Below are 15,567 nucleotides of genomic sequence, written 5' to 3' on the forward strand. Positions count from 1 at the left end.
TGTTTTGAAATGCCCATTTGCTAATGCCCATTTTTCCAGGAGTTAAAAAATTGCCCGTTATCTAAGTGTCCTTAATTAAAAAGCAGAGTTTAAAGAAACATTTGGAGTCAGTGCACTGAAACTTTCTTTTTCTATGGATCCCGGGGAGAAAAATCTCGGCTTCCCACACCTCGCCGCCGCTCCCCTCGCCGCCGCCGGCTCCCTGCGGCCCGCGTGGCGCTGAGCCGGCCTCCCGGCCCCCCCCAGCCGCCCCGCTGCCGCCGATCCCACGGCCGAGCCTTGCTGCAGACGGCAGAGGTCTACAGTAGAAACCTGGCTAACGGGGAGCGGGCAGCCTGCTGCGGGTGACTTTGGGCACGGGGAGTTTGTTTCCCAGTGCCGGTAGCTGATGAGGGAGCCCCGTACCCGTTTGCAGCCCGGGAGACCGCTACAAAAGCGGAGCAGACGGGACGGTCCGTCTGTCCTGCTGAGAGGCCGCGGGCAGCCGCCCCAGGGCCGGGGCGTGCCCGCCTCCCGCCCCAGCGCCGCGGCACACCGCCCTCCCGCCCTGCCGCGCCCGCCCCGCCGCACCCCGACGCCCGCCCGCCGCCGGTCCCCTTCCCCGCCCCTCGCCGCGGGGCTGCCGGGCGGCTCCCGGCGGGGCGGGGCGGGGCGGGGGGCGGCCGGACCCCTGCGGAGCCCGGAGCGGGCGGAGGGGAGGAGGGAAGGAGAGAGGATGAGCGGCGGCGGCGGGGCCCTGCCCGCCGGGGCGGCCGCGGTGCCCCCGGCCCCGGCCCTCTCGGCCCGCGGCGCCCGCATCGCCGGCGGCGCCCGGGGGCTGCTGGACGCCGGCTTCGCCCTCTACCTCGGCGACGCCTTCGACCGGGAGCTCAATCCGCAGGTGCGGGGAGCGGCAGGGCCCGCGGCTCGGTCCCGGCGGGCGGCGGGTTGGCTCCGGTGCTGGGTGCCGCAAGGGTGGCGCGGGCGGAGCGGGAGCCCGGCGGGTGCTGCCCTCCCGCTGCGGCGGTGCCGTCTAACGACCGCCGTCTCTTCCAGGGCATCCTGAATTTCGGCACAAGTGAGAACAAGCTTTGCTTTGACTTAATAGAGGAGAGAGTAAGTGTTGCTGTCTTCTGACTCATTGGGATTTAACCGCCAGTTCGTCTTTGACACTTCTGAAGTGTCGGGTTGACAATTTAGCACAGGCAAAGTAACTTGTAGGGTGGGACCCTGACGGTGCTGTGACTGACAGCTTTCACAAGGAAGCACACTCTGCATGTTTATATGTATGCTCCAGTTGCACACTCGGAAATAATTTTGTCAATATTTACACTGAAAACTTGCCTCTGGTTGAAAGCCAGACTAGTTTTGGTTTTGCTTGAACTTCATTCACATTTGATTGCGCATGTACTCCAAACAGAGCTGACACAAGCGGCTGTTCCCGTTTCAGCAGAAAACGCTGCTTTGGAATGCTGGCTTTCCGGAACCGTGTTTTCGGAGGGGAAAATCATGGCCTGATGAGATGCTCACTTGTCTGATGGCAAGGCCAAAACTTGAACTGAAAAAGCTCCATACATGAAATTCAGACTTTGAGCAAAATTGAAGCTACAACCCAGACATTGTGCTGCTGTGCACCGCAGTAAGAGCCAGTCTCTGAAACGCAACGATGGGGAAACTGCAGATTCTTTAAAGGCAACATTTCCCCAGAGTTGTTCATTCTAGTTGGTCTGCTGGAAAGCCTGGTGTTCTGCCTTATATGTTAGCAAAACAAAGGTCTAGTTGCCAGGCCAGCTCCTGCAGCTTGCCAGTTACCTCTTGCTTCTTCCTACTTCCATGAGGTAATGAATTTGCACCAGTGCAACCGCTAGTCCATTTGCGATGCTTGGGACGGAGGGTCGGGCATCAACTCAATGTACAAATTGGTTGGCTGATGAGTTGGCAGTGCTGGCAGTTGGAGATATTTTTTTTTTTTCTTATGAATAAACCAAAACCAATGCCAGAATGAATATGGGACTGAGCCAGTTTTCAGGGGCGGGCACCTGTTTTGAGAGCAAGAGAGCCACTGCTGATAATGCAGCTGGTTTTCTTCTGTAACAGACAGGGTAGCCGTCACTTTTCTTCTGTTGGTTGAGAAGCTAATCAAAGTTGACATGTGAATTAAAAGCTGATATTGTAAATATTGCAAGCGTTATTTGAGCTTTGATATATCTCAGAAGTGGCTGCAGGTACAACTGGGATGCTTTTCCTCAATGTGTTACTCAGGACTTGTTTTAATATATGACAGAATAATCCAATAAATAATTCTATCATTATTTTCTTCCTTTGTTTTGATGATGTTTTAATGTTATTTTCTAATATCTTAAAAAGAAAAGTGCAAAGTATAAACATAATTGTAACTCATGAATTTTTATATTCTCCATTTTCTTAATGTCACTGAATAATGTTTGTGTTTTTTCTAAAATGATCAAGTTCTGCTACAGCAGAACAGAGACTCCCAAGAACGCTGTGCTCTACAGCGTCTCTTTCATGTCACTAGCTCACAAGACCTGACATGACTTATCTGGAGCCTGATCTTTTCCAGTATTCTGATACGCGAGGCACTAGAAGGTAAGAAGTTCCTTTTCCCATTTGTCACATTGCTTGTTGTCAGGGCTAGTGATGGCTCACATGAAGCTGGGTGCGGTTTCATTCCTCTGGTAAGCCCAAAGGACAGGGATGTTACTGTCACCTGCACGCTGGCAGGCTTTTGGGTTCCTGTGCAGGAGGTACTTTTCCGGATTTTTGTTCTGGTTTTCTCCCCATCCTCGATGTGCCTCAAAGTCCCGGAATGCCAAAGGTCAAAGATCCAGGGGCTTGCTGACAAGCAAGAGAGCATGTGTTGATGTGGTGAAGCATATTGATGTCGTGAATCTCTCCTGGAAAGATTCATTCTAGTCTCAGTGAGGGATAAACTGAAACTCTGGGGGCTGTGAAGAGTAGAGGTGAAATATTGGCTCCCTGAAGATCGATTGGAACTCCACCATAGCCTTCACTTGGGCTGAAAGCCTGTCTTGATCTAAAGAATTGTCATTGACTCAGGTTTCACTGTTCCTGGTACCCAAATTCTTGTCCTTTCTCCAAAACCAGATCCCACTTGGGCTCCAAGATGCTTTACTTTCCCGTTTTTCTAGTGTACAGCAATAATAGTTGAGTGACAGTCACTGTTATTCAAGGTAACAGATGGCTTCTGTGTGCTTCTGTCTCACAAAATGTAGCACACTGGATGTCTGAGGAAATTATATTATTTAATCAAAAGCTTCAAGGCTTTCATAACAGAATGAATTATGCATTTGTTCTATTTTTGGTAAGCATCATTCTCCTGTGTGTATTTTGTGCTTTTTTTTTTTTCCCTGAGAAATACGTGATTGCATATTTGACTTTAATTTTGTATTTCAGCTTCAGAGAAGAAATTGCCAAATTTCTAACTGACTATGCCAGAGCTGCAAAAGCACTGAATCCAGAACATGTAAGACGTGCTTTATCTTTGCATCTTATTTTTCTTAAACTGATAAAGGTTAATAAATCTGAAGACAAATGTCAGCAAGATACTACAGGAGGGATATATGCAAGATTTGCAGAAGTCTTAGTAGTGTTAATTTTCCATTTGAAAAAGTGGGCAAGATGTAACACTCAAGGACTAGTGTTACAGGTGTAGTAGTGTAGCTTTTTCACTCTGTTTTTTGGAATTTAAACTAGGGCTGATATTTATGAATTTATTAATTTAAACAAGTGCTGATATTTCTGCTCAATATTTTATTGCTAAGTGAAAGTTCGTACTACTCCTTTCAGATAACTGTTATGAATGGCTGTTGTTCTGTTTTTGCTACTCTGTCAACTGTATTATGTGACCCTGGTGGTGAGTAAAAACTTGATTATTTTACTTAAAAACATTTTTTAGCAGTTAGTATAATCATATTGTGACTTCTGACAGCCTGCTGTTACTCTAACTAACTGCCTGAATGAAGCAAGGCATGGTATTTCTTCGTCACTGGCAGAGTGTCTTTGAAATAACGCCTCTATTTCTAGAATGGTGGAAAATGTTCGAAGTATCGGCAGGCCCGCTTGCTTTCTGGAATGCAATCTATAGTTTTTTACGAGCGTTGTAGGAAGAGGAGAAGGGTATCAAGAGAATGCAGTGTATTTTGAAAAGTTATGAGAAAAAGAGGTGGGAACCATGGTGGAAGGTGGAGGGAGCAGGCACACAGGGAGGGAGGTGCGCTGGGTTGAAATCTGGGACCCAGAGAAAATTTCGGTAGCTGGGTAAGGAAAACACGTAGAAGGAATTTGGGACAGGGTAAAGGAGCTGCAGCAAAAGAGGAATTCCCAGTCAAATAAGGGTGGTGGTGAGGAGCAAGCAGAGGTGGGAATGCAAAGCAGAAAGAGTGCAGTCCCAGGAAGCAATTGCTGACAGCAGAAGTAGACAGCAGGAGGGAAAAGAGAGCTCAGCAAGGGAAAATGGTTCGCACTCTGATCTGGATCGAGGAAAGCAGCGTAGGCGTGCAGTACAGCAGAGAATGGGGAGATCCACAAAGACCGGCCAGGGAAGGGAGGTGAGCAGGGTGACTTACGTGACCTTCGGTGCTCTGCACCCACAGCCCTGTTACTGGCACCACAAGCCCTTGGGAGGAGGGTGGAGGGATGCAGAGTAACATGGTGCAATGACTTCAGCATATTGGTGGCAAAAGCGCTGTGAAACCAGTTAGTTTTGTTTAGCTTTAAATGATAACGTTTACTGAAGGCTACTTATATCCGTGCCTGTTTCAGTACGTTCAGATTTCATTGTATTTGCACAGTTTTAACAGGAACTCTCCCCCTTGAACGCTGACAGGCTCCTTTTTGCCCCTTCGTTACCGTAGGAAGCCCACTCTGTCCCCTCTGAAACCCTGTCACGCAGGGCTTTTGCGGTATCTCCAGGAGAACACCCACCTGGGGCTATTTCACAGCAAAAAGATGGGGAGGGAAACAAGTCCCACAGTGCTGTAGGCTCCCTGGCTGCAAGACAGCACCTTGGCAACCAGAAAGAAGTAGTTGAGGTGTGCAGCAATTCCTGGTGAAAAATTTAGAGTAATAGAGCATTAGCAAAATATTGAGAGCAAGATCATTATTTGTCATGACTATTTAAATAAATAAATAAATGAATAAATAAAACAAGTGGTTGATCAGGTCCATTTGCTTTTACTGAAAATATATACAACTGTCAAATCTGCTATTGCAAATACTAAAGAAGAATGTTGGGAAAGAATTCAGGTTGATTGAAGTATGCTCAATTTTCAGTTTTGTTTAAATATGGTTTAGGCCACAGTGAAGGCTTTGAGATTAAATCAGATGTAAAATTCTTAGATTGTCAGTTTAGTCGGCTAGAGTATAATGCAACAATTGCTCATGAGAAATGTTCATTTCATTTTTTAATGTTTTTAGATGGATATCTTATTCCAGCTCCATACTATGGTGGTATAAATTCGAAAACATGGCTATATGGCGGAATACAGCCTGTTCATGTACCCTTGTTCAGTGAGGTAAAGCTTTAGCTGTTCACATACATTAACAGACATTTCCCAGGGAACAATCAAAAAAACCTGGAAATGCAAACCGAGTCCAGGTGAAGAGCCGGGACCGGTCTAGCACTTTTAGAGACAGCCTGTCTTTTCCTCAGACTGCAGCATGATAGGAGGCTGCTGTCATCAGATGTGTAGGATTACATTCGTTCTGGGCAGACACTGTTCTGCACTGACATGCTGAATTATAATTTGTCAGCTCTAAGTCTGTCACTCCTATTGCGAGTAAATTTGGTTTGCAAATTTTTTCCGTTAAGCACTGAAAGATGCATCTACCACATAAGTTTTGTAACATTGGTTCCCCCTTCAAAAGCTCAGTAATCTTTGAGGCAAGTCACAGGGCGGGTAGCATCTTGTATAAGACCAAATGATACAGTAAGAGGGAAAAAAAAAGGTGACCTTTCAAGTACGCAAATTCTTCTGTAAGTAAGTCACTGATAGTATCGTCATGGATAAGGGCAACACTTAAAAACAAAATAATTGAGTTATATAGAAAAGACTTATCTTAGTTTCAGATTCTTTGGTTTTATAAAAGCCAATAGCAATTGTATTTTCCCTAGGTGGGAGTGTTTCTTCACTGTCTTCTTTTTTTTTATTTTTTTATATTTTTAATATTTTTTATTCTTGTTGATTTTTTTCGTTCTGTAGGTGACTGATGAAGAAAGTCACCCTTTCCAGTTAACAGTTGAAAAATTAGAAGATGCATTACAGAGAGCTAGAAAGCAGGTATCAATAACATTGATTTCCAGTTTTCATGTTTTCCTATTTTGTAAGCAGCATATATTCTCAGCACTGAAGCATTTGTACAGTTTCATCTATGCAGATTTTCAGTCTTGTGACTGAGGCATGTCCAACTCTAGCAACAGGAGTCGAATTGATTTTGTAATCTGGGCACTGTAACAGAATGCAGAGAAACTCCCTGACGGTATTTTATGAAGAACAGATCTTAACTTGTGTTTCAAGAGCAAGTTTCTTTCCCTGTAGATTTTAATGGAATTTGAAGTGTTATAAACAAGCTATTGTTCTGACCCTCAGAAGAGAGAATATGCTACTGTAACGACCCACTCAGTTAATTAAAGAAACACGTCTACTGTGATTTTGAAGAGGGTTCTTCTGAGTTCCAGCTAACAAGGAATTGCTAGCAAACAAAAAATTACAAATACAATTTTTCCAGAGTTTAGGAATCTTCATTAGTTCAAAATACTTGGCATGTTCAGTGATTTTATTCTGATCAGGCTTGCATAAATGAGGATATTATTGCTTGTCACATACATTTTTTTTTCCACATTCCTCTCTGTCTTTGGAACTGCTTGTCTTCCCTGTGGAAATGTTTGGTTTTGTGAGTGTCCACAAAATAGTGCTCACCGGTATTTCAGGCTAAAATGTTTCCTATTCTTATTGTCTTGATATTCATAACCCACTCACTTCATGGAAAATTATAAATGCACTTAACCTTAACTGTTTGTGCTCATCCTTGAAAAGATCCGATGGAGGAAGCACAGGCTGAATAATAAAATATTTTACCAAAGATGTGGTGGTGATGGTAGTGATGTTTCAAAACATTAAGGGAGATATAGACTTCTTGTGTCCTCTTCCAGGATAGAAAATGAGGTTTAACAATAGATAAAGCATATAGTTACAGGGAAGGTCACTCACAAAGGTCAGTTTTAAGTAAGGTCACATAAAAAGTGGATATTTTGGATACATGCAAATGTGTGCCTAACTTTTTTTATAGATATGTTGATGCTATCCTAGCTAGCTAATTGCTTGATCAGCATGGTGCCTATGTTTAGACACCATCTGTAGGTCTGTGTCATCTGTCTGTGCCTTTGCCAGGCTGCGTGAGCCCGAGCGTTCAGACATTTATCACTTGATCCTAGCAGAGGGAGGCAGCTAGCATCCCTGCTGTGTTACTGCTGCTGTCAGGGCATGAACTGGCTGGACAAAGTGCTGGATCACAGAGCAGATTAACTCTTCAGAGATTGTGTTTGTCATCCTTCTAGAGCTGCAGCTGTTCTCACAAATGGTATTCTAAACATCTGCTTTGGATACATGTACTATCATAAATAGCTGGAGGAACTAGACTAGAACGGCAACTGAGAAACTGCCGTCCCACAGCAGCTGTTCCTAGGAGCAGTAATGCCTCACTCAGCATCGTCTGCTTGACACACATCAGATGTCAAAAGTACACTAAATATGCTCCTGTGCAAGGAGTGCTTGTGGAACAGCTGTTTGTGCTTAGCACTTGCACCTTACCTTGTTTTCAGGTAATTTCTTCCTGTAGGTGGAAGCAAAGGCAACACTCTGACAATTCATTTCTTGTGAAGTTCTTGCTCACAGTACACATCACTGTTCAAACAAATGGCATGTGGCAGGGCAAGAAAATATCAGGGCTTCCTCATCACTGAACTTTATTTCCTGGAGTTCCTTGGGAGTTGGTCTTTGCAAGTACTTTCCTTTGGAGGAGGCTCGGGTGGCGTGAGAATTTGCAGTGGGTGAGGTTTTCTGAAAATGAAAACTGCGGAAACAAAAAATAATAATTTAATCTCAAGTTTATCTCAAGCATGAAGTAATAAGGCAACTCCTCATGTTGATATGTTTAAAAAGTCTTGAAAGTTCCTGCTGTAGTCATTGCACTGTTTGATTGTGTGCAATAAAAATATATTTGCTGCATATAGTTTATGTTAATGTACGTTAAGGATTTTTTTAGCAAATAGAAAATAGATGATTTTCTGAAAAATACCTGTAGAGTTAAAAAGACTGGTTGTGGTTGTACTTGTAATCTAATTTTTGATCATGTGGGACTCTTCTTACTACACAGTAGAATATTTAGCTTCTGTGGAGAGAGAATTCCCGTAACAGAAACTCTGCACTGTTGATAAATATGATTAAAAAGTAATTATTTGCCCAAGACCTCTGCGCATCTCACAGAACACCAAGTAATTCGTTTTTCAGTCTTCTGCAGATTCTATTACTTGTTTAAAGAAACAAGCAACATTGAAACATTAATTACTTGGCAGGTTAGTAGATGTCAACGTCCAATTTCTGTTCAGCTTTCCCATGTTTATCAACAGTAGCTTTGCTCAGTCCTGGGAAATTATTTTGGAAGTGTGCTTGTAGAATCAGTATTAATCCCTACAACACCATAATCTTGCCTGTTGATATCAATGGGTGTTTCAAATGAATGCTAACCTGATTTTCATTTACTAATAAATTGTTTAGTATGTTTTTTGGGGTGGTATTGGATAAATTATGAAACAAGGTCAGTAGCTGGAACCTTAGTCTGTATAGTAATTATAGTATGTAATTAAATAATTTTCAAAGGCTGCTTTTCACTGAAGGGTTCACAAATTTCCTCGCTGCACCCTCGCTAGTCATTGGTTTGACGTTGTTTGTGTCTCCAACTATCAGTTTTTCTTTTTCCAGGGCATCCGAGTCAGAGCATTAATCCTGATCAACCCCCACAATCCGTTAGGGGACATCTACCCAGCTCAGTTACTGAAGGAATGCCTGGAGTTTGCGCACAGGTTTGAGCCCTAGTGCTGTGCTATTTGTTTGGTATTTCGTTTTCTGTTCATGCAATATAGCAGTGATGAAAAATCCCCTTTGGTGAGCGCCTGTTCTTTGTTCGTACGTGTTCAGAGGAGGTGGTGGGCAGGGTCCTGATCATGTTTCTTGTGTAACTAACTAGCCTATTTACTTCGCCTTTCTGGGAACACTAGAATAAATTGCTTAAACCAGGATCCAACAATGTCTTTCTGAATGAAATACTGTTGGGATTTTTTTTCTTCTATGTGTGGTTTAAACTTTTACAAAGCTTTTTATTTGCCTAACAGTGTTTTTTTATTAAACTGCTTTGATGCATGACTCAAAACCATGACAACAGGTGATTATCAGTCTTTAGCAGTAGTAGTAAACATGGCCAGCACTGTCATTTGAAACATTATCAAAATAAGAAAATCTTAACATTTGATATTGGGGGAAAGCAATTGAATTGGCAAGGAGCAAGTCAACGGTCTGAAGTTTTGTAACATCTTTTATACCTACTTACCTTGAGATGTGCAAGCAACTCACTTTCCATCAAAAAAAAATACTTCTGAAATACCTCATCCCCATTCCACTTCTTTTATCCTTAACCAGCTCGGAGTTCATGTTCTGAGCTCTAACAGTCTCCCGAGTCCCTTGGGTACTGATGGAGAAAAAACACTTCCTTTTGAAAAGCAGCTGTATTTTTTTAGGAAAAGATATATTCCTTTACTGTCTCAGTGAGCTTCTGCCAGAGAATGACCGCAAAATCCTATAGGCACTTTGAAAGCTAACAATACTTAGTTTCTGACAATCTTAAATAGAGTAGGTTGGTATTAATTGTTCATTAATTACCAAAGATTACTGGGGATAACACAACATTCCTGCATTTTTGGCATGATTTTCTTTTCATGGAAACAGCAGTGGAGGTTGGTAGAATTCAGTGCGCTACTTCCAGTTACCAGGTTTTTAAAAAGGCAAATGTATCTTTTCTCAGCATGCCCCATGGATTTCAGGATGCAACCAACTTAAGCTGGTACTAAAATAATGTTAGAGGATAAGGATTAGAAACAATAATTTTATTTTTAATGTAACAACTGTTCTGAAACCAAACTTCCTTTTAAAAAAAAATATAGAACTCAGTGATCAAATTAAATGAGGTTTACTTAGAAGAGGATATTTCCACTACTTGGGTGTTTAAAACCGTTCTGCAATTTTTTCAGTATTTATAAATATGTGCATGGCTTGTTGGTATCAACTATGATAACATGGCTTACTGTTCACTGTGGCTTTCACTGGGAGAGTGTATTAGAGAGTTATCTTAAGTTCATGACAAGTCTTTTTTAAAATCTAACATCTGCATTTGACTTCAAGTCTCACTGGAGAAATTTTGCAGGGTAAAGAAGTTTATAATATTTAGCTGTGTTCATTTTAAGTTTTAAATAAGAGTTGGGCGGGACCATACATATTCCAGAGAAACATTGGATTGAACATGCAGTTGGATTTTGTTTCAGATATATAGAATATTATTGATGCTGCAAAATATAGAATATGTATAAATAGCAGTTGGTGATGCACAAGTGCTCACAGTACACCTTGTGACCTCTTTGTGTAAAATTATGATAGCAGGGAATATAATAGCAAATAGGCATCCTTATGGATACTTTGCTATGGCAGTAGTTGAGATTACACATATATATATATATATGCAGAGAAATTTATTTTAAATATGTTAATATGCCTGTATTTTTCTATATGTAGATATGAATTGCATGTAATAATGGATGAAATATACATGCTGTCTATTTATGATGATACCACCTTCACCAGTGTTCTCAGCTTAGATTGGTAAGTGTGATTTCTTAGCAGGGATTAGAAGATATTTAATCCTAAATAGAACCTGTCCCATTTTTTTCAAATGTCTGGTTAGCTAATGTAACTGGTATAGTTTGAATGAACCCCTATCCAAGTCTTTGCAACTATGTGACTTGTTAATACAAGACATCTTCATAGACATCTTTAAATGGCAGATCTCTTACTTCCAGCTAACGTGTGTGATACAGTAATAACAGTAAAAATTGACAGAGCCCTTTTAGTCATTTTGCCACTACTTTTCTTTGTTGTTCTGTGTTACACAGCCTGAGCCTGAGGTTCTCACTGTAGTGGTAATGAAGTTGCCTAAGGTTGTGCAAGTTACCTACTATGAGTCTCCTTCCTGACTAGTATGCTCTTGGGCTCTTGGTTTCCTAACAGGTGATGAAAGAATAAATGTTTCAAGAATATTTAAACCTATTGGTATCTGACTAATAAAACTTCTTTCCCCAAAAGTATGTGATTGTCATTATGTAACTGCATAAATTTCATACCAATGGGAAATTTCCAAGTCCATCCAAGTCCAACCAAGCTCATTGAGTGACTGGGTATTGCCTCACCTATACAAGATCATGAACCACAAATGAAGCCTAAAAAAATACTTCTGTTATTGTGAAAGTTCACCCAGCTCCATTAGGCTGAAGAAGGAAATTTCCAGCCTTGGCCCTACTTACACAAAGTTACACAAAGGAGAAAAAACCCCATCATCTGCAGTGGTACACTGAGGTGTATTTTGTTTAGTTGCACGTCACTGTGTAGATGCATGCCCTAAAATGTTCACTTCTCCCTTCCCTAGCCTGAAATGCAGCATAGTTGAGCAAACAATTCTTCTCCATCAAGTACAAGAGCAGTTGTGCATCACTTATGGAAATACTGCTTTTGTTTTAATATGGGTGTGATCACTAACTTTGCAGTGGGAATCTGGGATTTTAACTGGACCATTACATCTTAGTGCAGATCCTTTTGGGGTTTTTTTTTGTGTGAATCAGTGCCTCAGCACACACTTGGGAGATCAGTGTCATAGGATAATATTTTGTTAAAAGATCTCTGAAAAAATGTCATGTCACTTTAAAGGCTTATATACCAATTTTACTAAAAAATTACTACAATTTTACAAATGTAAACATTTTTGTAACCTGCATAACTTATTCCTCTATAGCAACGGTTCTTGTCTTCCTCTTTTCTCATTCAGTTTACCAGATCCAGAACGGACACATTTTATGTGGGGTTTTAGCAAGGTAGGTTGAAATACTATGTTTGTGTTTTAATTTAAGATATTTCTCCACAAAAATTGATTGGGCCATTCTGACATAATTTGTGTTATAGGTGTCAGACTCAGTTTCTCTTTGTTTACTGATTTGTTTTCTTCTTTGGTAGTGTAAAACTTGTTAAAGTTCAGAGTTTAATTTGGGATCTGCTTAACAGCAACAGGTAATGCATGTGTATTAAAGGCATTGAAACATATAAGCTCATTTCAGATCTGTAGCATTTTGCCTTTTCTTGTCTTGGAGGGAACAGTAAACTGATGACTGCGTGGAAACAATAATGGGGTATAATGGGAACCAGCCACGGGTATGAGCCAAGCATGTTTTCAGTGGTCGGCCACTGACCTCCCTGCCACACGGTTGTTCAGAAGTTGCTGGCTGGTTTTTGTCACACTTGGGACTCCTTTTGGCAACGTTGAGAATTTATTCCAGAATGGTTTTTTTCCTACACATGAAAAATGTTAGTCACAATGACTCTAGACTTGATGTCTTGACAAAGCAAAAACATAAAGTGAAAATTGCACCTCTCTTTCTTCTTTTTGTCCTCCAAGGATTTTTGTATGAGTGGCATCAGAGTTGCAGTATTGTACACCAGAAATCATGAAATTCAGAAAGCTGTGAATCAACTGGCTGTCTTCCATAGCTGTCCTGGACCTGTTCAGCATGTTCTCAGTCAGTTCCTTAGGGACAGAGGTTAGCCACACTAGAAATGTTTCTATTGAACTGTTTTATTTTTCCATTCCAGGTGGAAATAAAACAGAATTATGGGGGTTTTTTTTGCTTTGATAGATTGGTTGGATAATGTGTTTTTTCCCACCAACAAAAAGCGACTTAAAGAAGCACAGAATATTCTTGTGGATGGGCTTGCAGATGTTGGAATACCCGTGCTCAAAAGTTCAGGAGGACTCTATGTGTGGGCAGACTTCAGAAAAGTATGTAAGAAGTTTGAAAAGGGGTGGGAATGTAAAAGTTGGAAATATAAAAACTACTTGTGCATGTTGTTACACACTTCAGTATCAGGATGGAAAATCATTTCAATGAATTTATGCACTTGTTCAACCTTTAATAAAAATTATTTTCTTCTTTTAGTTCTTAAAGTCACAGACATTTGAAGCTGAACTTGAATTATGGCAGAAGCTCCTTGATAAAAAACTCCTGATTAGTCCTGGAAAAGCTTTTTATTGTTATGAACCTGGATGGTTTAGACTGGTTTTCTCCGATTCTGTAGATAAGATTTACTTGTGTAAGTGGGTTTTACTTCTAATATGGCATGTAGTAGCACGCAAGTTTTAAGAAACATTAACGTTACAGATAATGAGTTCAAACCTAATTACTCTCTCTCAGCTTGTGAGGGGCATTTTTAGACTTCGTATGAACTAAGAAATATTATATTAGCCCAGAGCATCCCCTACAAAATACTTAAGTTGGATTATGTTAAACCTCTAAAGCTTTCAGAATTTAATTTTAAAATTTACTTTTACTTTATCAGAAGTAAGGAACCAAATTTTATGTGAAAGGATTTTTACTCTTTCAAATTATGCTTTATAATATGGGGGAATTCCCCACCATCCCTCATTTTTATGATGTGGCTCATGTTGGATATGAAAAATGTATCCATCTCTTATGCTGTAAAATACTTAACCTTGAATGAATGCTTGATATCGTCGGCAAAGGGGATATTTGTGAAGTAATGGGAGCACATAGAGTCAGAGCAAAATGTAGACTGAAAGGGAAGTCTTGGGTCATCTAATACGATTTCCCGCTCAATCGGAAAATTGAGACCGGCGGGGCCGGTCTCTTAAGTAGGAGAGCAGGTTGCTCAGGGCCTTGTTCAGTCAAGTGTTGAGACTGTCTAAAGATGGAGATTACGCAGCCTCCCTGAGGAACCTGTTTCAGTGTTTAATCACTCTCATGGTGAATTTTTTTTTCCATACAGCCAGTCAGTATTTCCCTCTGTATTTCCTTTCTACAGGTATTCAGAGACTTGAGCAAATGTTGCACAGTTACACTGCTGAACCAGTCACAAACAACGTATCTTCCACTGCAGATGCTTTATGCAACCCAGAAAAAGACTCTTCGAGCAAACCTTCAAACACACCAGGAGAAGATGTCTCCCAGATAGAAAATATAATTGTTTATTATTAAAATCATATATGCATTTAATGACTCAATATAATTTATCATGCTTATATTTACTAAAGGCATGTATGACTTCAGTATTTTTGGCTGTAACCTTGCATAACATTCTGACTTCGCTGTGACCTGGCATTAATAATCTTGCAAGTGGACTTGCTAAAATTGAATTTTAAGGAAAATGGACCTGCTGGATATTGTGAAATTAGCCCCTGTTAAACACAGCCCTTGGTTTTACTCCATTTCAAGTGTGCTACATGTCAGTAAAATCAGTGAGTCTTAATATATACTTGCACAGTTGTTGAATTATGAAATTTTGAAAACACTGGTAAAATGGTTGTGCATATTACTATGTATTATGGACTGTATTTTTTAATCAGAATACTGAAAGTACTGAATCAGGTGGTATTCAAATTTTGCTTACCTTTTGTGACTGGCAAAATATTTTTGTATATTCATGAGATCTCTCTAAACATACACATCTCTGAAACATTTTATACACCTTTTTGTGTATGCATGCTAAGTGAGTACTTTCTGAGAAAGCATTTAGATTTTTGGCTTCCAGGGTCCCTTTCAGATTATTTTTGTGTGCCTGTATTCATTGAATAGTGTTTTCATACATTAACTATAAAAAAACCCTTGAAGGTCTGTAATGTATACTCATTCGGCAGAGTTGTATAGGGACTTTTTTGCTTTGGTTTTGATTTGTTGGGTTTTTTTTTAAAGTATTTGCAGACTTAATTCACCATTTGCTCCGTTATTTAGGTTTGGCGAGAGAAAACTAGAATTGCAAAATTAACAGACTGCTGCTGAAGAGGCTCAGTAGGAGGCTGTCTCACTGTGGATCCCGATAAAATTGGAATTTGTGCTCCTGACAGTAACATGGCCTTAGACCTGTTTTTCATGGCATTTAAACTTGGAAACCTTACATTGCTCAGGCTGATAACATGAAGATAAATAATCTGCCATACAGCAATTTTTAAAGCTCATAGAATCATGGAACAGTTGAGGCTGGAAGGCACCTCTGGAGATCATATAGTCCAACGCCCCTGCGTGGAGCAGGGTCAGCCAGAGCAGGCTGACCAGGACTGGGTCCAGTTGGGTTTTGAGTATCATCTCCAAGGATGGAGACTCCACAGCCTCTCTCAGCAGCTTGTTCCAGAGTTCGATCAATTTTTTTTACTAAGAAGTTTTCTCTT

The 15,567-nt window shown here is 40.9% G+C and overlaps 1 protein-coding gene across 1 annotated transcript; it reads left to right on the top strand.

Moving 5' to 3' along the window:
* Window positions 1-715: 715 nt before the first annotated feature.
* LOC309595184 (1-aminocyclopropane-1-carboxylate synthase-like protein 1) lies at window positions 716-14,790 on the top strand (the record flags this gene model as incomplete). The annotated part of the gene is made up of 14 exons (XM_082321800.1): window positions 716-880; window positions 1,036-1,095; window positions 2,516-2,586; window positions 3,415-3,484; window positions 3,808-3,874; window positions 5,437-5,534; window positions 6,222-6,299; window positions 9,000-9,100; window positions 10,860-10,946; window positions 12,163-12,208; window positions 12,787-12,928; window positions 13,025-13,167; window positions 13,325-13,478; window positions 14,208-14,790. The coding sequence occupies 14 exons, from the start codon at window positions 716-718 to the stop codon at window positions 14,378-14,380; spliced, it is 1,455 nt and encodes a 484-aa protein (XP_082177926.1). The 3' UTR covers window positions 14,381-14,790.
* Between the last annotated feature and the right edge of the window lie 777 nt (window positions 14,791-15,567).

This window comes from Platalea leucorodia (assembly GCF_965183815.1).
Source record: "Platalea leucorodia genome assembly, chromosome: 1".
Lineage (NCBI taxonomy): Eukaryota > Metazoa > Chordata > Aves > Pelecaniformes > Threskiornithidae > Platalea > Platalea leucorodia.